Genomic DNA, 20413 nt, shown 5'->3' with positions numbered 1-20413 from the left:
ATCTTGAATTTCATATACAATTAAGCTTGAAAATTTCGCATCGAACACACTTAAGTACTTTATTCTATAATAAATTTTTTAAGTATCATTATTGATTATTTTTTCGTTATTAAACCTAGGTAATATACTATATGTAGGCAATCCTGGCCTTTTTCAGATAGATCTTGGCTTTAACGCTTTAATATGTCGAAAAATTTAAGCTAAGCTAGTTATCTAAACTTTAGGTAGCTTTATTCGCGTCTGATTTTACAATTTGGATCTGGTTTGGTTTAGTTTGTCCCTTAATTCCCTTCGTAGAATTTTCCCACTTGGATTCTTTGGTATTTCATCAATGAAGCGTACACCACCGCGTAGTTGTTTGTAGTTGGTCACTTTGCTGGCGATGTAGTCCTTAATTTCCTTCTCTGTAACATCCGTGTTGGGTTTTTTGACAACAAAAGCCAGAGGAAGTTCTCCAGCAGCATCATCTGGAAGTCCTATAACAGCAGCATCAAGGACTTTTGGATGAGCCACAAGGAGAGCTTCTAACTCAGCAGGAGGAACTTGGAAGCCTTTGTATTTGATGAGTTCCTTTAAACGATCAACAATGAAGAAGAATTTATCTTCGTCGTAGTATCCAACGTCTCCTGTATGGAGCCAACCGTCCTTGTCCATTGTATCCTTTGTTGCAGCATCATTCCCAATGTATCCTCGCATAATTTGAGGTCCTTTGAAGCAGAGTTCTCCTGATTGATTTGGCCCCAGGATCTCCCCTGTTTCAGGATCAACAACTTTGCAGTAAGTCCCGATAACGACAGTTCCAACGCTACCTGTTTTGTATCTGTCTTTAGGCATTATTAATACACCGGCCGTTGTTTCGGATAAACCATATCCTTGTCTGATTATTTTTACATTTGGTATCCTAGCCATTACTGCATCTTCGACTTTTTTGCTAAGCGGTGCAGCTCCACAGTGTACTTCATACAAACTACTCAGGTTATATTTATCAACTAACGGATGCTTGGCTAGAAAAACCATCAAAGGTGGAACTAGGAATGTGCTTTTGACGTTATACTTCTCGATGCAACTGAGAAAAATGTGATCTTCAAACCTAGGAAGGTAAACGAGGACAATTCTTAAGGTAGCAGTAGATATGATTCCTATAAGACCGTAAATGTGGAACCAAGGAAGGCAGGACATTACACATTCATCGTTGCCGTTTAGTGCTTTTCCATCACTGAAAGATTGAGAATAGTTTTAGTCTGTCTTTGGTTTTCTTTACGCTTAAAGCTTCTTACATATTTTGAGTAAATAATCCCAAAAAGTTTCTCTCAGTTATTTGAACTCCTTTTGGTAATCCTGTTGTTCCTGAGGACAAGACAATCACGGCATTTCGGTCTAAATTCTCAGAAGGATTTACAAATTCTTCATTTGATTTTAAATCTTTCCTTTGATTGCGATTAATTTCATAAAAATATGAGATTTCTTTTAAGCCTACTGGCCATCCGTACTGAATGATCATCTCAATTGAAGGACATTCTTTGACGATGTTGATGATCTTTTTAATATTAAATCGTGTTGCGAAAACAACTTTAGGCTTTATCAGCTGAAAAGCGTGTTTAAATTCATCTGAAGAAAGCAAATAAAAGTTTTTATAACAGTTCACAAAAAAAAACGAGAACAAACTGACCTTCCGTGTAGGAAAAATTAATAGGTGCTACTGTAACACCTGCAAAAATAGCTCCATACACTGTAAAGATAAATTCATTGCAGTTTTCACTGCAAATTCCAATCACATCTCCTGATTTAACTCCATTTTCACTGAAAAACTTGGCTAAATTGAGGGCTTTCTCCTTAATTTCTCCGTACGTTATTTCCTTCCCAGTTTCACCTTCAATCTGCACACAAATTAGGCGTCAAGAACAACCAAAACCAAGAGTAAACCCGTTCACTTACAATTGCAACTTTATCCTTATTCCTGCTAAGTTCATACAACAAATAATTTCCGAGAGAACCAAAAAATTTAACCAAATCTGTTTTTTGTTCACCACCAAAAATTATATTTTTCTCATTAATATCCATTTTGGAGACACAGAACTCTATCTTACAACATTCACTTGACAAATAAGTTTAATGTCTTACTGGTTACGGGTTTATATAGACTCACAGACAGAGAACAATAAAATTTTTCTTGCCTTCAACTTATATATTTAAAAAGAATTTATTTTTATATTTCCCTGAAAAAAAGTTTGGCCACTAAAAACCTTTAAGTACTTTTGTGTTTAAAAATTTCTTTGAGTATATCTTTGTGAATTTTATATACTTTTCTTCACAACATTCAATTTTAGACAGTAAAAACGGAAGTTTAGTCCAAAGTAAAATTCCTTCCTGACATCTTTTTTACAATTTAGACTTAAACATTTGTTTAAGTTTGCCTCTTAATTCACGACGAAGAATTTTTCCGCTGGGATTTTTGGGGATTTCTTCGAGGAATTTAACCCCACCGTGCAATCGTTTAGCCGGTGATGCCTTCTTTGCCACAAAGTCAATGACTTCGGCATCAGTGAGATCAACATCGGGTTGTTTGACGACAAAAGCAAAGGGAAGTTCACCAGCAGCCTCATCGGGAAGTCCCACAACGGCTGCATCGCGTATTTTAGGGTGGGTCAGGAGTAGAGCCTCAATTTCAGCCGGTGGTACTTGGTAGCCTTTATACTTGATCAACTCCTTCAGACGATCAACAATGAAGAATTGCTCATCATCGTCAAAATAGCCAATATCCCCCGTATGCAGCCATCCGTCGGCATCAATAGTCTCTTTAGTGGCTCGATCATTTCCAATGTAGCCCTTCATGTTTTGGGATCCCTTGAAACAAAGCTCTCCTGGTTGATTTGGCCCCAGGATCTTTCCATTTTCCGGATCAATTACCTTCCCCCACATCCCAGGACGAAGATTCCCAACACTCCCTGGTTTTCGGAGGTTAGTCTGTAACAATGTGCTCAAAGTCATTTCACTCATTCCATATCCCTGCTTGACAACAACTCCAATTCTCTTTGACACTGCCTCTTCAATCTCTTTGCTAAGTGGTGCAGCTCCGCAGATAATTTCCTCAACAGTTGACATGTCGTATGTGTCAACAAGTGGATGTTTCGCCAGGAAAACCATTAGTGGGGGTACAAGGAACATTTGGGTGACTTTGTAGTTCTCAATGCAGCTCAAAAAGAGGAATTCCTCAAACTTTGGCAGCAAAACCATCCGAATGCCGGATAAAGACATTCCGCAGAGGGTTAGGCAACCTATTTACGGAAAAATTTAGGAGTGGTTAAAACGTTAAAAAAAAGATGAAGGTAGGAGCTTACCAAAGGCATGGAACCAAGGAATTATTCCAAGGATCACCATATCTTTCCTGGGCATATCAATTGAAAAGACTCCCAGTCTATAGAATGAAGGAAATTTAAATAGGATTAGAACTTTTTAAAGGATATTTTTCTTACTTATTTAATTCTACAAAAATTGAAGGAAAAATAATTTTAAAAATTTTTGTAGTTTAAAGAGAAAATTTAAAATGTTTTTCTGATCTTTCTGTTGGTTTAAAGGTTACTTTTAGGACTTTATAATTTTTCTTTTTCTATTTTAATATTTTATGCCATTTAAATTTTTGTTTTATTACTTCTTAAAGCTTTAAAAAAATAATAGTTATTATTTTTAAATTTTCTTGCGCCATACACAACAACTAATTAAAGACTTTGAGCATTAAAAAAATTAATTAACTTGTAAAGTAATAAAGTATAAATTAAGGGGAAGTGGTGTGGAAAATTACCCCAAAACGCTCATAAATCGCAAAAATTCTTTAATATTTTGAGAATTTAAGAGTTTAAGAATAAATAAAAGGAGTTCATTCACTTTTTATTATAAAAATATTATAATGGAAAATACAAGAAGAATACTCTCCATTTTAGCCATAATTTTCCTTTAAATTTATATAGAATTCTTGTCCAATTAATCGATCATTTTCCATCAAATTACGTATTGCATGTATTTGATAAAAAAATAATTTACATACAATGGGGGCGTGGCTTTCGCCTATTTTTAATGCAAATTGTTTTTTTTTTCTATTTTCTCATCAGCTAATTACAAAGGTCGATTGTCTGGCTTTTCTTGAATGTTTCGTGATTCTTAGCAAGATTTAAAAAAATATTCTTTAAATTCTTCCACGAAAAGTACAAAAGTGAATAGACTCCTTTAAAATTAATTGAATATTTTTTACTTACCCAATATGAGCAATTGCCACGAGGATGTTATACTGTGTTAGCTGAACACCTTTTGGTAGTCCAGTGGTTCCACTGGAGCACAAAATGAGGGCAACAGTGTCCTTAATATTGATGGGTTTTGCATAAAAGGGCAGGCCATCGGGGTAGCGTCTACTTTCGAGGAAATCCTTGCTGCACTGAATACCCTTCAGGGAGAAATTATCCTCCCCAAAAACCACAACTTTCCGCACAAAGGCATTCTTCTTGACCACATGTGCGACCTTTTCAATCACATATGGTGATGCAAAAATATATTTTGGCTTTGATAGATTCAGGGAATGATGAAGTTCACCTGGAAAGGATTGCGGGGGTTCTTGTTTTAATCAATTGAATTGCCTTTTTTGCTGATATCTCTCAACTAGTTATTATCGTTGTTCAATTGATAAGAGATAAATAAAATTGTGTTTCAAAAGTCAATAGGTGGTAGCATAGGGGGGGGGGTGGTATTAATTGGCTGGACGTTATCGCAGGTGAACTGAACATGGTATGAATTGATAGGGAAATTTGTTTGCTAATGAGGTAATAATGCTTATGTTTACTCACTGTCGGAATATGTTAAATTGAGTGGGGCAACGGTGATCCCGAGGCAGAAGGCACCAAAGAGGACGCAGGGAAAATCCAAGCGATTCTCACTGCAAATCCCAATCACGTCACCTGCCTTGAGACCCTCTTCCTGCATAATCCTGGCATATTGAATACTCCTCTGCCGAAGCTGGCTGTACTTTAGCTCTTCCGCTGTGACGCCATCAATCTGTGCAAATTTAATTTAATACGTGGATTACCTCATACTCTGTCAATTACTCAAGAGGTAGAGTCCATTACCAAGGCTATTTGGTCGCTGTAGAGGGCACAGCGGTTCAAGACGAGCTCTCCGAGAGATTTTTCACCATCTGTTATGTCTGGGTCAGGGCCCCCGTAGAGAATGTGGTTGTTTGAAGAACTCATTGCTGTTGCTTTTAACCCTCACTGGTAGACTCTATCTAGACGACTGATTATGTTGATCTTTAGTAGTACCTGCTAGAGTTCAGCACCTGTAAGAAAGATTAATTAACATATGTTTTGGGAACTTTGAGACACCTTAATTTATTTTATGAATTTTATGCAAAAAATCTCACTATTTAATGCTTCTGATAAAAAAGGATATAAAGCTGATAAACATACCTTGCTATTTATGCGGTATTTATGTAGACTTGCAGGCGCAATTGAGGTGGAATTTATTGATAAGAAAAAAAAATCTGATAAAGCGTGATAAAAACCCGGCTGTCGCGAATTTTTGTCAAATTGGTGTAAACAAAAACATAACCAAACTTTCTTATAAAAAGGAATATCATACACTTCCTTCCGGATTCAGTGAAATTTAGGGAGATTTATCAATGAGAGGTAAGTTAATAAATTCAAATAAAATAAAGAAATATTTAATTGAGTTATTTTGCAATATTCCAGCAATGCTTTTGAAGCGAATCAACATTTATTCTTGGCAGCAATTGCGAAAATATTCAGCACTTTACCTTACGGGTGATAAAGCCAGGGAAGAATATGCTTCAGTTCATCCCTATTTGGACTTCAAGGGCATCCTCGGGGATAGGAAGGGACTTCAGGAGAATCTAGCAAAACGTAAGTCTCAAATAAATCTCACTAAACTCTATGAGCAATGGGATAAGTACAGAAAGCTCCAGGAGGAGAAAAGCACCCTGGAGAGGAAGAGGATTGATATTGCGGAGAGTCTAAAGAATCAGGCACTTAGGGAGGAAGAAATTGAAAGACTAAAAGCCGAAGGAAAAGCCCTGAGGAATACATTGAAAGATCTCAAGGAGAACTCGTACAATTTTGAAGAGGAATTTATTAATAAATTCCTCGAAATTCCCAATGGAATTCATCCTCGTACGCAGGAAGGGATAATCTTTGATAGCCCAGTAAAGGATGAAGTTCCAGCTGCGGAAGATCAATGTCACAGCATGGTCAGTACAGTTGATGATCACTGCTTGTATTCCCGCGGAGATTTGGCGAGATTTGAATTTATGTTCCCAATTTATTGCCAAAAATTCCTGGCAAAGAAGGGATTTGTCTACTTCGCTAATCCGGACTTTGTACGATCAGTCATTGTGGAGGCAGCTGGTGTAGATAAGGGGAGGCTTTTTCGTGTCCTCGAAGATGATGCTGAGAGCAAGATTAATCTTCTACACCTCTCCGGAGGTGGATCAATGATGAGCTTCTTGAGCTACATCACAAGATTATCAATTTTCTCCACACAATTACCCCTCTCCTTGGTTGCCAATGGAAGAACCTACTCCCGCGCAGGGGATTCCAGGAGTCAAGGAAATTCCGTACAAGCCTTCTGTGCCACGTCCACTGTAAAGGAAGCTGAAGAGAAATTTGATGAGCTCACTGCGGATCTTCAGGAAATTTATGGGAAGTTCGAGCAGCATTTTCGCATGATTTATGCTTCTCCGGAAAAATTAGATTCATCCGAAATGATGAGACTTTCCCTTGAAATGTTATCCACCACCAATGGGGATTACAAGGAAGTCGCCAGCGTGAGCTTCCATGGGGATTATTTGAGTAAGAGATTACTCTTTAACTACAAATCCGGGAAGGAAACGCATTTCCCCAACATTGTTACTGCCACCTTCGTGGATACATCGCAATTGAGCATAATTTTAATGGATAAGCATAAAGATAAGATTAAGGAATTGTTAAGGATTCTAAAGTAGAATAAAAGAGATTTTTTGTAGTAAAAAATGGAATTTTTATTAAGGAATTGAAAAGTATTATAAGTCTAAAGTCAACTAACTATCCGCCATTTTGAATTTTCTCACAGCTTCTTGCTAAGCAAGTTTTTAACACAAAATAACATTTTACTCGACTTCTAGCCAACCGATTTTGATGAAATCAGTTGCAAATGAAAGAGGAAACAACAAAGAAAATTTCCCAATGAAAAATTCTCGAAAATAAATCCCAGAAAAGTAAAATAAAAGACATTTTTTCTTTCTAAAAAATATATTAACATTCTTTATTCAAAAATCCATTTTTGTTCAAATATTGTGTTTTATTTAGTTTCCTAGCTATTCAAAAAATAAAGAGGGAAAATTAGTTTGTTATTTACAAAATTCTCCACTGGCTATTGCGAAAAATACTTTGTGGGAATTTGGGGGCATTCCCCAGAAGACACGGTGATTGCCAGACTTGGATGATGTTATCACGTGTTAGGATGATTAGGTGTTGATATGTTGAGTAGGAAATATCCACAACATCGGTCATTTGTGTATCAATTTCGCGGATTAAATTTAAATCCCAACTCGACCAGAGCTTCACAATACCCCGTTCTAGGCCAGTTGCTATCACATTGATCCCCGATCCCTCCTTGACGTTGCTGTAGCAAACAGATAGAATGTTCTCATTCAACGTTACATGACTGACGTAGCTAGCATTGATTGTGTGGATCCTCATCAGGGTCTTCCCAGTTAAATTCATGGAGATCTTCACAAAGTCATCAATGTTGGATTCTGTGACTTCGTAGCTCTCCTCATCGACCTCAATTTCCTCATCAGAGATCTGCTCTGTACCACTCTCGTTGCAGTGCACAGTTACAATGTCCCCAAGTGTTGGACTAATTGCTGTGAGTGTTATCGGCATTTGCGCTGAAGTATTTGGCGGGGAGATCTGTCGGATGAATTCAAGAGTATTCGTGTCCCAAATCGCCGTCTTCCCATCCATGCCAATGGAAACGGCAATCTTGAATTCCACACAGATACTTATCCCTGATACCTGCCCATCGTGGAAGAGCAGCGTTGTTGGTTTCTTCCACTTTAAGCTCCCCACATCACGTATCTGCCTGTTGATGCTCTCATTAATCTTCCTGCCCAATGTTCCGGAGGATTTGCAAACTCTGAATGCTGAATTGTAGGACATGGTATTGGCCAGGGGGGAGTGCATCATGTAGCGTGTTTTGTTGAGTTTTTCCGGAATAAAATCACTGCATTGATACACAACAATCTTCCCCGATTGATGCCCGAACCAGAGTTGATTGGAATTGACGTTGGTGCCACAGGTGGTAATTGGATCAAAGTTGGAGGACTGAAAGAGTGGCTTAGCGTACGATACGTCCTCCCCGATGGATCTAATCCTTACAATATTATCCTCATGATTCCACGTAATGCAGTAGAAGGTATCAATTTCAATGCCCTGCATGTAGTTCTCGCACTGAGACAGGCCATACGCTGCATTCGTTGTCTCCATGCAGACAATCCTACTTAGCTGCACGTCTGATTGTTGGTAGATTGCAACGCATTCTGGAACAGGAAGCTGCGGTGATCCCGTATAGATGCCCCATTTCAATCCCTTAACTGTGTACGTCCCAAAGGAAGTTTGGTAGTCGTAGGATTGATCTGTTTTCGTTGCCGGTGGATGTGGGAAGGCAATTATTTGCTTCGGCATTTGCCCATAAGTCCTTATCATTGTCGTATAGGCTGATCTATCGACAGGATCTGTCGATGCGGGCTCCGGAAATTCCGGATATGTGGCTGAATGGAAGACATTTGTAGCAGCAACAGCAGCTTTCCCGGATTGTTTGTACCCGAAAATTAAATCAATCCACAAATGGAGTTTACTTCGCACGTAGTCCGATTCAAGGGCTTGCCTGTGGATGAGGACAAACAGTCGGGAGGAATTGTTACTCCACGGTGGAAGGGTAACATGATGCACACGTTCTCCCGATTGACGAACGCCAAAGTCAAAATCCTCACTATTCTCAAACATCTCAGGCAACGTGAAGAATTCCGGAATGAGTTCTTTGACATCAGTTTGGGAGTCTTTGCTTGCAAGACGCCATGCATGCCGCACGGAGAAGAATGTTCGATCGGGCAGATCAAAGTTATTGTCTTGGTACTTGATAAACATCCCCGTAAAAGGGGGAATCCTTATCAAAAAGCTGAGAACTGTGCCTGAATTGGAGTAGTGTGAACTGTAGTGGTAGGCAAAGTGGGAGACATTCCGGTTCCCAGGTTGCGATAGGTAGTCGTACATCTCCTTGAAGTGCTCCTCACAGTCAGGATGCTGAATGGCAATGGGTTTATCGAATTTCCTGTAAATATTTGGATTTGTGAGATCCAAAACGCTGCTCTGATAGTCCGAAAGGATCCACGGAAACACCGGATACTGCATCAAATCCTGATATGATCTCCCACTAAGTTGATTCAGTGCCGTTAAATATTCCCAATTTGTTAGTTGCCCATCTCGCCATTGTTGCAGCATAAAGTAGTGCCACTTTGTATTGGAGGAATCACAGATTTTGTCTGAGAAATACTTTGTGAAAATCTTCCTGTCATTCACCTCGCGCAGCACGAAGAAGAGGGATCGTCCGGAAACCATAAAGAGCTCAACGCCCTTATTCAGGTGCATGTATCGCCTTAGCCAGATATCCAGGATATTTGCAATTTCCACAATAATTATTTCTCTCTTCTCATCATCTGGGAAAAATTTAACAGTTGTCTCCGTCACAACTAAATCTCCGAGAAATTCAGAATCAGCAGTAATGTAGGCTGCAGGGAAGTTGTACAAGACCTGATCAGATAGAGCATTCTTTTCCCTTTCAAGAGACTCCAACAAGTACTGCAGAGGTGGTGTAGGTGAGACATTTTTGTACTTTTCCTTCGCTTCTGAAAGCAGGAAACGATCAGGAATGCCTAGATTGCATCTCTTGAACCGCAACCTCATTCTACTAGGTCCCTCCGTATCGTCAATCTCCCAGGATACCGTTGAGTAGCGTTCATTGTAGAATGGAGCCCCTTCGTGGGTCATTTGGTTGATAAAATACTTCCAGTTGAATGTGGACTTCTTCTCACAACGCATTTGGTTTAGAAGACTTCGTCGTTCGGTATTCTGGAGCTCTGAATACAGGCGCGTAACCTTCAAGGATGTTTCCACGCAAGATAGGGCTATTGCTTCAAATTCATGGACTGTCCTTTCAATCTCCATTGAGTGAATTGTATCAATATCCCGGCTGATTTCGTCAATTCGCAGTGTGGCCTGTAAGAATAACAAAATGTTGTTATGTACGTGTCTCCAGCTTTTTGTTGTTTCTTAAGAAGTCTTTTACCTTTTCAATGTCAGCATTAGTTGCACTGCTTGAGCCTCCAATGAATTTTACAAACTTGCTCAGCATTATAAACTCATTCGTTGTGATAAAGCCTGGCATTTCACTTACAACGGCGTAGAAGTAGTTCGCAAAAGTCCTGATCTGTTGAAGAAAAGTAAAAAATTGTTGAAGCTGCTCAGAAACAGGCTTGATAGTAACAAACTTACAAGAGATAAGTTGAAGCCAAAAGTTATCACGTGCTTTGATTTCATCAGATGCGATAGGCAGCGTATTATGAAGAAGCGAAGATCAACTCCACGACTAGGACACAGTGACCATATAATGATGGATCCTATTTTAATTCTCCCAATAAGTCCCAACTTGATTATTGTCCGAACAAGCTCATTTTCTTCATCCTGAAGTTCGTATTTGGAGTCTGGAAGAAAAGTTTTTACAATTATTTTACTAAAAGATTCTTATAAGAATTAATTCTAATCATACCTTTCTTCTGAATGAACATCACACTCCTCTCCATGATGTATTGAAAACGAATTTTCATTTCGGTGAGAGTTAGTTTGGTTTTGCGCAGGTAGATAGCTGAACGGATTGACTTGATTGTCCGCTCCCGGAGAATCTTGACGTAGCCATATTTTTGCTGGCAGGCATTTAGCAATCCGTTGAGGATTCGTGCTTGGGTACTTCTAACTCCTTGACTCACTGATGCAGAGCACGTTTCCTTCTCTGTGTAATCCAGATAGTTCAGCAGACTCCACAGGTACTGCACCTGACGCTGATCGAGTGATGTTAGAAACATCTTTGCCAAGTAGTACAATGTGAAAAGAATGTGCGATGCGACTCCTTTTGTAAAATTAACACGACTTTCCTTGACGTACAAGTTGATGACACATTTCACAAGCGACGGCAACAGTCCACATTCAATCAGGAATGATCGCAGCTCGATATTCTTCTCGTACAAATTGCAAATGAGAAGAAGCGATGACTTCAGAGAATATTTGTTGGAGTGCATCAACTGCGGAAGGATTGCAATCAACAAAACAATTCCAATACGTTGTTTCAGCTTTGAAGCTTCACAGCATTGACTGTTGATCACTAAACTCCGACAAGACATCATGAGAGCATAGTTTGCCGGATAAATTGAAATTTGATTGGCAATGTGATGGAAGTAATTTGCTCTAAAGTACTGAACTACACGATCCTGTGGCAATCTATCACATAGATTTGCCAGGAGTACGACAACCTCCGCTCTGACGTAACCATTTGGGTTGTTGGCTAAAATTAGGAGCAGCTGAAAGGTCACATAGTGTGTAATGACTTCATTTATTGCACAATCAGGCGCAATAATGATAAAACTCTGCATCAACTTGACTAATTCCTTCTGAACAATTGCAATGCTGATTGCATTTTTGCTTGTTGTTGTTGTTGCTGCAGCTGTCGATGTTGCTTCGCATTCTTTCGAAATGACCTGCAAGTGATTGAGAACTGCAGCACTTTTCTTGAATTCCAGTGAATTCCTGCTGTAGCTTCGACTTTTCTGCAGTGATCGCCTCCCTTTAAGAATCTTCTCAATGTGCATGTTCTTTCCCAACTTCTTGACATCGCGCATTGATAATTTGTTGATGCGATTGTCGGATTTTGCTAAATCAACAATTTCATTCAATGTTTCGTGGAAGTTTTCCTTTTGCCCATCAAAATCCCCACATTTACTCTCACTTTCAACATAAACGCAATCCATGGAGACACTACGCATCCTCCGGCGTAGCAGGTTGTACGGTGACATGTTCCCTTTGTTCGTAATGTGGAATTTGGATTTGATCCTTTCAGCCGTTTTGGCGATCTTATTGAATTTCGGTGGACTTGGGGTGGTCTTCGACAGGAGGTAGTAGTAGTTTGCACGATCTTGCGTGATGTACGTGTAGCTGGGTTCATGTAGGAGTAGTAGAAGCTTCGCAATTTCATCAATGAATGATGTTGTTGGGGGTGTTGGACCGAATGCTGAGAGAATTTCAACAATTAACTTTGCTGATTTAGCTGTAATATTTATTGGTGGGGTGGCTCCGACGAAAAATACTTTGCAGAAATTTATGAGACTTGGGAGAAGATCAATATTCATTAATTGCTGCATGTTGATGTCCTTTGTTGATCGAGTTGTGAGAGATTTGATAATCATCAAGGTGAATTCGAGAACTTCTCCATCTTCTCCGTGCCAATCGTTGTAGTTGTTTATGATGAAAATTATTAATTCAGGATAAATTAGGCTGCTGTTGTTGCTAGTCAGGACAAAGGCACCGTCAACATTCTCCATTATTGGTTGATCAAATGCCGTATTCATGACTGCCTGCAACATGTAAAGATCTTTGCAGCATTTGGCACTTCTCAGAACACATCCAATTGTATTGAGATATTCTCCTTTAATAAATTCCGTATACAGCTCAACATTTGAATGAGCTACATTCAGGAGAATCCTCAGAGCTTCAGCCTGAAGGCGTGAACTGTCTGTAAGCTCAACTGTACGCGCAAAGAGGAAGAGCAATGAAGACAGTCCTCCAATTTGCAGCACAGCCGTGTAAAATGAATTAACTCTGCTTGATTTGCAAGTTTGCTTCCCAGTTGTTACCTCCAAGGGTGTCCCGAAGTTGCCATTACTCACGTACTCCATGACAATGGAAGGATTTTCAGCAGAAAATGAGAAGAGTAAATACTCCCGAAGGGTTCGAATAATCTCAATTGTGTTGATGTTATCACTAAAAAAAGCCGGAGCCACGAATCCAAAGTTTGGAATTGAATTTTCAATTTGTCCAGCAATGAGATTATTGCAATTTGGACCGAGACTCATAAAACTCGCCAGTGCAGCTGTATCCATTATTGCTTCCTTAAAAACCATGAGATTCGTAATGCTGTAGTTGAGTCTTTTCACCCCCAATCCCTGGTAAGACGTTGTTTGGGCAAATTGAGTGTCTCCAACAGCCAGAAGGCTGATGTTTGAATTTTTAATTGCCTTCGGTACTTCCTCACAAAGGATTCTTGCAAAGTATCTCTCTTTGAGATTAACAGCAATCTCCAGGGCTATCTCACAATCTCCTGGAATGACGGTGAATGTCATAAAAGTCCATCGTTCCGTTGGGAGGTGAATGTTGATTGAAGTCTGCAGGTATGATGCCCCAGAGTCCGTTGTTCCATCTCTATTAATGAGATTTGCCAAATTCCAATTACTCCGGAGGGCGCTCTTTGTTAAATGTAGCATACTCTGCATCCCAGATGGGTAATTTCCCTTCATCTTCTCACAACTCTGGAGGCTTGTTGATCTAGCGAGGGATTTTTTGGGTCTAATCAGTTGAATGTGCAAAAGTGTGGGATCAGCGTTGTCAATCTGAATGGACAGCATGAGTTTCTGGGAGCCAATTGAAAAGATATGCGTTGAATTTTGAATTGGTTTTAGTCTTTTTGCCTCCTTAACACCTTCGTCTGCACGATCCGGGAAATTATTGAATTTTATCCATAAACTCACGGTGAATCCAAGCATTTTCCACGGCAAAAATGGGATTGAATCCAATGGAGCAACCACTGAGGATCTCATCTGAATCTGTTGCATCCGATCATTTGTGAGTGGTTCAGTCTCAATTATCATGTAATCTGAAATTTAAGGAAATATTGAAGAATTGTTTTTGTATAAAAAAATAATAAAGTAATATTTTGAAGGAGTTTATTCATTTTTCATCACATTTTGTCCTCTTTATAACGATAAAAATTGTCTGTCAAGCATAAAAGCATAGGCTCTGTGCATTTGAAGCAAACAAAAAATTAAGTTTTAAAAAAATAAAAAATCGTCGATCAAGCATTAAAGCTAAGTGTTTCAAGTCTAGAATATTCTATTCTTTTAAATTTAATTTCAAGCTTGAAAATGATTTTTAAAAAATCATCCACTAAGCACTGACGCATCTGCTTTACACACTAAGAGGAATTATCTAGAAGTTTTCAAATCTAGAATATTAAAATCATAAAACTTCGACAATTTTAAGCTTGAAAACTGTAAAAGATTGTCGAAATTATCATCGATCTCTGGAGCATAAGCTTTACGCATAAAGAGGAACTATCTCTATTAGTTTTCACGTCTAGAATATTCAAATCATAAAACTTTGACAATTTTTGGGCTTGAAAAGTATAAAAGATTGTCGAAATTATCATTGATCTCTGAAGCATAAGCATAATGCATTACATATTAAAAAGTATTAAAGAGAAAGAAAGGTATTTATGTGCTCCAATCATTGTTTCTCATTGCCGAAAATTCTAATAACAATTTTAAGCTCATTAAATCGATCATTAATTAATCACTAACAGCATATGCTTCATTGGTTTTTCTTTTAAACAATAAATAAGTAATGCAGAAAATTTATTTAATCAATTCGAATTTAAATCCTTAAATCAATTAATTTGAAAAAAAAACAGACATTTTCGCATAAGCTTTATAAATTGAAATAAAAAGTAACATACAATGTGGGCGTGGCTTATGTATTTTCTGTTATTTTCTTTTCAAATCTCCCACAGTTGAAAAATAAAGTTAAGTTTTTCATGCTTTTCTTGGATATTTCTCTACCCTTTTCCGAATTTTCGTGAGAAGAATAAAAAATTAATAGATTCCTTTGAATTAAGTAGATAAAATTTCTCGAAAATTCTTTACCTTTTATTGTTGGGAATTTCATCTCAACGAGAACGTTGATATCATCCCTTGATGTTGCCAATTTGGCAAATTTCTGCAGGAGCAACTCCACGGGCGGATCTGTGCCCATGAAGAGCTTCAGGAAGGCACAAAGTGCCTCTGTTGTGTCCAAATTTGTGATTAAATCCAAAATTGCTCTTTGTACGTAAATTAGTCTGTTGTCGTGGCACTGTAGAAGTGTGGAGAAGCCCTTGATGAGGTACATTGGGAGCTGATTGATGTGCTTGACACTCTTTAGCTTCACAAATAATCCAATTAATTGATCTTCCCATATTGTGGGGGATTTTAGGCACAACTCTGAGATTTCAAAGAGAACATCAAGAATAATTTTGCAGAAATTCTCATGAATTTCAACATTTTCTTCAACATTTTGGCTTGTTGGTCTCTCACAAATACTCCCTTCGGCTGTTATATAGCTACTTGTGGTGTCTTCATCACTTCGTTCTCCGTCATTCACATCGAAATCAATACTCTGTGTGGGGGTGGTGAAGTCTTCGCAGGATTCACTTTCCTCAAGGAGGAGGGTGTCTGCTGAGCCATTGAGGATTTTTTGGGGGGACGACACATCCCCAACCGTTAGAATTGTCTCTAAGGCACACACAATTGCTTTGGCACTTTCCACTGAGCTGCATGTTTCTATATGCTGATGAATGAGCTTTTTGAGTTCCAACAGAGCTGGTAGCATTTTGTAATCTGCAAGATTTATTTTTTTAAATTAATCCACAATTCTTCCTCTTTATTGAGGAATTTCTTTTTTCTAACAAAAAATTCAAGAAAATTTCTAGAACTTTGCAAAATAAACTCTGAACATGCTTCTCAGAGCGTCGTGAAGAAACTAAAATTAAAGTGATGTGTAAAGAGAGAATATTTGCGTGCAAGAAGGTAAAACTATTGAGTAGATAATTTTCTAGGGCTTCCCCCTCATTAAAAAGTAATAAAAAGAAGGTATGGGCAGGTAAAAGAGCAAAAAAAAAGAACGTGCAGCGGAGTAATTCAATCTCAAAGCAAGCATTAAACCACAAAGAAATTTTCTTAAGAAACACAAACTTACCATTTTCGCAATTTAACGCGACAAATGTACCGAAAATTGCTTCAAAAATATCCCAAATTTTCCTCTTTGTGACTTCATTGGGTTTCTGTGCTTCGGTGGATGCGTTAAAAATTCTCTTTTCATACTCAGCCAATTCATTCTTGGCCAGATTCTTCTCATTTGGATGGTAGACAAAACCCAGAATCCCATTGAGGAAGAACTTATTGAACTTCTCGAGCATTGTATCATTTTTCACAACAATCCCCGTAATTTCTCTATTGCCACTAACCTCATGATTATGCTGTGTTTGCATGCAAAACTCAGTGGGGCTTCGTTCATTTGCAAATGTATCAAAATATTCATTTAGTAAAATTTCTGCAGAAATCTTCTCATATTCAAGATCATACCTTATGGGGAAAATTGTTGGGAAATCTTTGGAAGTTTCTTCATGGGAACTTTCACGAATTCTCAATTCTTTCTTTGCTTTTATCTGAGTGAGTTTCCCATAAATTGGGAGAGTTTCAACAGTTTGTTCATTTAGGAAGTCTTTGGATTGATAATTTGATTGGGAAGTTCGCGCAGAAGTTAGAAGGAATGAAAGAAGGATTTTTGTTAATGCAAAAATATCTTTCAAATTGAAAAATTTCTCCCGGAAATACCATTCAAAATTCCCCAAATCACAGATTGAAATTTTTTGAGCCATTGTCCATTGCATTTGAGCTAGATCTAGCACGTCATTTATCGTTAATCCCCCTGATGTGAGAGTTTTGAGGATTGAATTTGATTGAAGTCCTTTTAGGAGTTCATCTTGATTCTCATTTTCACACACAATGTGTGGATGAATTTTACGGAAATAGAGTTTAAGTACTTGAGCCGTTGATTTTGTATTCTCAACAAAGGTTTCAATGATCCTCTCCAGGAGGTATTTAGTCTCATTTTCGAGATCTTCAATTTTTGAGAGGTGCTGAAGGGAATTTTGAAAAATTCTGTAGACGTGAGGGAAGGAATTTGGCACGTGGAGTGAGCCCTTCAAATGATCGAGAGTTTCGGTATTAAGGAAAATTCTAATAAGAACGGGATCCTGAAGGTAGGAAGACATTGTCTGAAGGAGCAAGCCTCTTTCAGGAGTTTGGCGCAAGTCCTGATTTTCAGGAATTTTAGAATTGGAGATTTTGATAAAAATCGGCCAGAGGATGTCAAGGAGAATTCTACTTTGAAGCGAGAAAGGAAGAAATGGAGGCAAACTAGCTAGATGGGCATAGATGAAGGATTCAGGGATAGTCTGAACGGCTAGACGGTAGTTATTGATCAGATCATCGTCTGCAAATTGCATAGAAGTCTTCTCAAAGCACATTCGGCAGTTACTTCTGTAAATCGTCGAAATTGCCTTTCGTGTGAGAAGCAGAACTTGCTTAGCTAGCTTGTTGTCTGTGCAGAGATCAAGGAAGATTTTTATAGACCACCTAGCACAGTTGCAACAACACAGGCCAATATTCTTGAGCGTTGTGAGAATCTTCCCCCTTTGTTTGGTCATACAAAAAGGCAGAATATGCAGCAGAAGGCATTCAAGGAAGCAAATAAATTTTCTGTATGGTTGTTGCTTTGCAAAATGATGGGATAGATCCTTTTTCAGATCTAGAACTTGATTCTTTTGCATTTCCTTTATATGCTGCACTTCTACTTCTTTGAAATTCACATAAATCTCAATCCAGAGATTAACAATCTTCGCACTCATTTCGGGATTATTTTCCATTAAAGTTCGGTAGGTTTCAATTAGGAGCCCCCGCCTTGATTCAATTTCAACGATAAATTCCCGGAATTCCTTCTCATCCCCACTGGCATTCTCCACGAAAAACGTATTGTTAACAATGGTAAAGAGATGGTAGGAATAGTAAATTAACGTTGCTGTATCACGTCCTGAATCCTTATGCTTCCCAATTAGGCATTTAATTAGATTCTTCAGAGAAATCTTCTGCATAAAGGCTAGATCTTTTGAGTAGATATTCTGCAGTGTCATGGATAAAATATCAATCCATATTAGTTGAGAATTAGTGACTTTTTCACAATCATCACCACCACCAATGCCTATGGCAGTCACATCGAGACATTCCATTGTAAATAAATAATTCCTATTTATATCAATTTCTTGAGTTTGCAGAATTTTCTGCAAGACTCGCAACACAGCCAAAAATTCTTCTTTCTCCCCAACTCTTTTATCACGAAAATATTTAAATTCATCCGTTAAAAATTCTTCAAATTTAAGACTTTTCCTCGGACAACTTTGGCAGAAGGAATTTTCATTTTTTGCACATTCAGCAATGTGAATTATCCCAAATTTACTCGATAAATTCAGCAAATTAATTGTTGGGCAAAAAATGGGAAACTCAAGAAGGTACTCTGTGTCTGTTAGCCCAAATGGCATGACCTTTAGCTTTCTAACAAGTGATATGGCAAAGATTTCATCACATTGGTCAAAATTCATCTTTTGCAGCACTTGGAGTGCCACTGTGCGATTTCTCTGTGCCACACCATCATCCCCATTGATAAAATTAACAAAGATACTCGCTAAAATTTGCCCAAGGGGATAATCAGTGGTTGAAAAAAAGTCCCTTATGGACGAGAATGTTTCTTCCGAACACTTTTGTAGGTGAAAGAGAAATAATTCCAACCAAATGGTCTGCAAAAACAAAGAATTTTTTGATTTCTCTTTAAACATAAAATTACATAAAACACCCATTAACATTTACCTCTTCATTGGTGGAGGTTCTTTGACTATTGTAGGTCATCCACAAATTCTGCACAAGTTTTTTGTCTTCCTGCTCACTCACTTTCTGTGCCATGTCTTCACAGCTCCAATGATAAATCAGAGAGCTTCTATCACGAACTCATAAGCTTGCCCCTATCTCTTGAAAGAACTTCTTCGTGTTCCCAGAAGAAATTAAATTAAAAAAAAACAAAATAAATAAGGAAAATTTCACGATGAGAGATAAGAAAGCAAACAATGAATGAGGAGACTCACCTCAATCACTGGATTTCTTTATTGTTGTAAGCAAAAAGCCACACCGGGTTTGAGGCACTTTTCTCTAAAGCATTTCGCAATTTTTACAACAACCAACAGACTTTTGCACAATTTAAAAAAAAAAATAAGAGAAGAAAAATCAGCTCAGGGTTTTGCGTGTTTTCTCATGAATGAAGATTACGCGAGGATTTGACAACTTGTGCTGCTTCTTGGGCTACTATTGTACATAAGCAGCCGTTCGGTTGTATATAAAAACAGCTGATACGCATGAGAGCGAAGAAGTCGTTCGCACGGCTTCGTTTCCCATTCGAACAGCCCAGTTGACCCATAAGTAGACTTTGAGACCGATTTCTATTCATTTTGTACGTTTTTGGTTCTTTGCGGTATTTGATTTTTAACCTTATCATTATCACATTTATTTTAAAATGTGTTTTACTTAGATTATTTAAAGAGAGTGAAATTCCCTTTATCTTATCTGGCTAAGTCTGTTCCTAAAACATGCTAAAGTTTTTTAAACTAGATTTTTGTTTTTTATGCTGGCCAAAAGTTTTTTTTTAAGGCCAAGCTTTTAAGACTTAAACTGAATTTATTGATTAGGCATAGCTTAAGAAATTTAGGCCTAGCCAAGAAAGTTAAGGTCTAGTCTAAAAAACTTAAAACTAGCCTAAAAGACTTAGTCCTAACTAAAAAACTTCAGTGTAGATTTAGAAAGCTTAAGGTTAGACTAAAACAATTAGGCATAATGTAAAAAACTAGTTCCTGATATAAAGAACAGTAAAACACCTGGCTAAAGAGACTCAATCCGTGAATTTCACTCCTTGGTATGTTATAGACCTTTAAATTAAAAGCTTATTCTTCAAAATCGATCAAGCCGTTTAACCAATATGGTTACTTTAATTTTGAATCAAAAAATGGTCCGGGTCTATTTGACCGATTTGGATCAAATAAGGCTCAAATGGAAGTTCTGAAAAATTATAAAAATATCTAAAACATACTTTACCGATTTTCTCCAAAATTTAATGTTTTAGTTGAGGATGAGACCTATCGAATGATAGTTCAGAATTGAAAATCTAGAGAAGTGTTATAGTTAAGGACCTTTTAAAAGGTCATATCTAATCTTTGGTTCTATAAGTAAGATTTGAATTAAATTAAACCGAAAGAAATTCTCACGTAACTCTAGAAATGTTAAGCTCATTAAAAGACAGAGTTCATAGGGCATTTTCCATATCTTGTAGATCCCGGTAGATCCATTACTGTTCAATGAGTT

At 37.9% G+C, this 20413-nt stretch overlaps 4 protein-coding genes across 7 annotated transcripts; 1 reads left to right on the top strand and 3 right to left on the bottom strand.

Annotated features, from left to right (window-relative positions):
- Positions 1 to 246: 246 nt before the first annotated feature.
- Positions 247 to 2061, bottom strand: LOC129794475 (uncharacterized). The gene is made up of 4 exons (XM_055835257.1): positions 1936 to 2061; positions 1670 to 1877; positions 1278 to 1608; positions 247 to 1216 (listed from the first exon to the last, which is right to left on the bottom strand). The coding sequence occupies exons 1-4, from the start codon at positions 2059 to 2061 to the stop codon at positions 247 to 249; spliced, it is 1635 nt and encodes a 544-aa protein (XP_055691232.1).
- Positions 2062 to 2164: 103 nt separating this feature from the next.
- LOC129787823 (uncharacterized) lies at positions 2165 to 5577 on the bottom strand. Its single transcript, XM_055823626.1, has 6 exons — positions 5451 to 5577; positions 5112 to 5320; positions 4833 to 5040; positions 4251 to 4581; positions 3339 to 3415; positions 2165 to 3275 (listed from the first exon to the last, which is right to left on the bottom strand). The coding sequence occupies exons 2-6, from the start codon at positions 5232 to 5234 to the stop codon at positions 2380 to 2382; spliced, it is 1635 nt and encodes a 544-aa protein (XP_055679601.1). The 5' UTR covers positions 5235 to 5320; positions 5451 to 5577; the 3' UTR covers positions 2165 to 2379.
- LOC129787828 (serine--tRNA synthetase-like protein Slimp) lies at positions 5552 to 7028 on the top strand. The gene is made up of 2 exons (XM_055823631.1): positions 5552 to 5669; positions 5733 to 7028. Exons 1-2 carry the CDS (start codon positions 5663 to 5665, stop codon positions 6998 to 7000), a joined length of 1275 nt encoding a protein of 424 aa, XP_055679606.1. The 5' UTR covers positions 5552 to 5662; the 3' UTR covers positions 7001 to 7028.
- Positions 7029 to 7314: 286 nt separating this feature from the next.
- LOC129787811 (lysosomal-trafficking regulator) lies at positions 7315 to 19374 on the bottom strand. Of its 4 annotated transcripts, XM_055823604.1 has the most exons (9): positions 19147 to 19348; positions 18875 to 19045; positions 16535 to 18804; positions 16149 to 16456; positions 15059 to 15790; positions 10864 to 14013; positions 10590 to 10798; positions 10384 to 10524; positions 7315 to 10313 (listed from the first exon to the last, which is right to left on the bottom strand). In XM_055823604.1, exons 2-9 carry the CDS (start codon positions 18965 to 18967, stop codon positions 7389 to 7391), a joined length of 9828 nt encoding a protein of 3275 aa, XP_055679579.1. In that variant the 5' UTR covers positions 18968 to 19045; positions 19147 to 19348; the 3' UTR covers positions 7315 to 7388. The 4 variants fall into 4 exon arrangements, with proteins under 4 accessions (XP_055679579.1, XP_055679577.1, XP_055679578.1 ...); XM_055823602.1 differs by having other exon boundaries at positions 16149 to 18804; positions 18875 to 19042; positions 19147 to 19374; XM_055823603.1 differs by having other exon boundaries at positions 16149 to 18804; positions 19147 to 19362.
- Between the last annotated feature and the right edge of the window lie 1039 nt (positions 19375 to 20413).

This window comes from Lutzomyia longipalpis, chromosome 1 (genome assembly GCF_024334085.1).
Source record: "Lutzomyia longipalpis isolate SR_M1_2022 chromosome 1, ASM2433408v1".
Taxonomy (NCBI): domain Eukaryota; kingdom Metazoa; phylum Arthropoda; class Insecta; order Diptera; family Psychodidae; genus Lutzomyia; species Lutzomyia longipalpis.
Note: the sequence above shows the minus strand (reverse complement) of the source record. Positions and strands in the feature narration are given on the sequence as shown.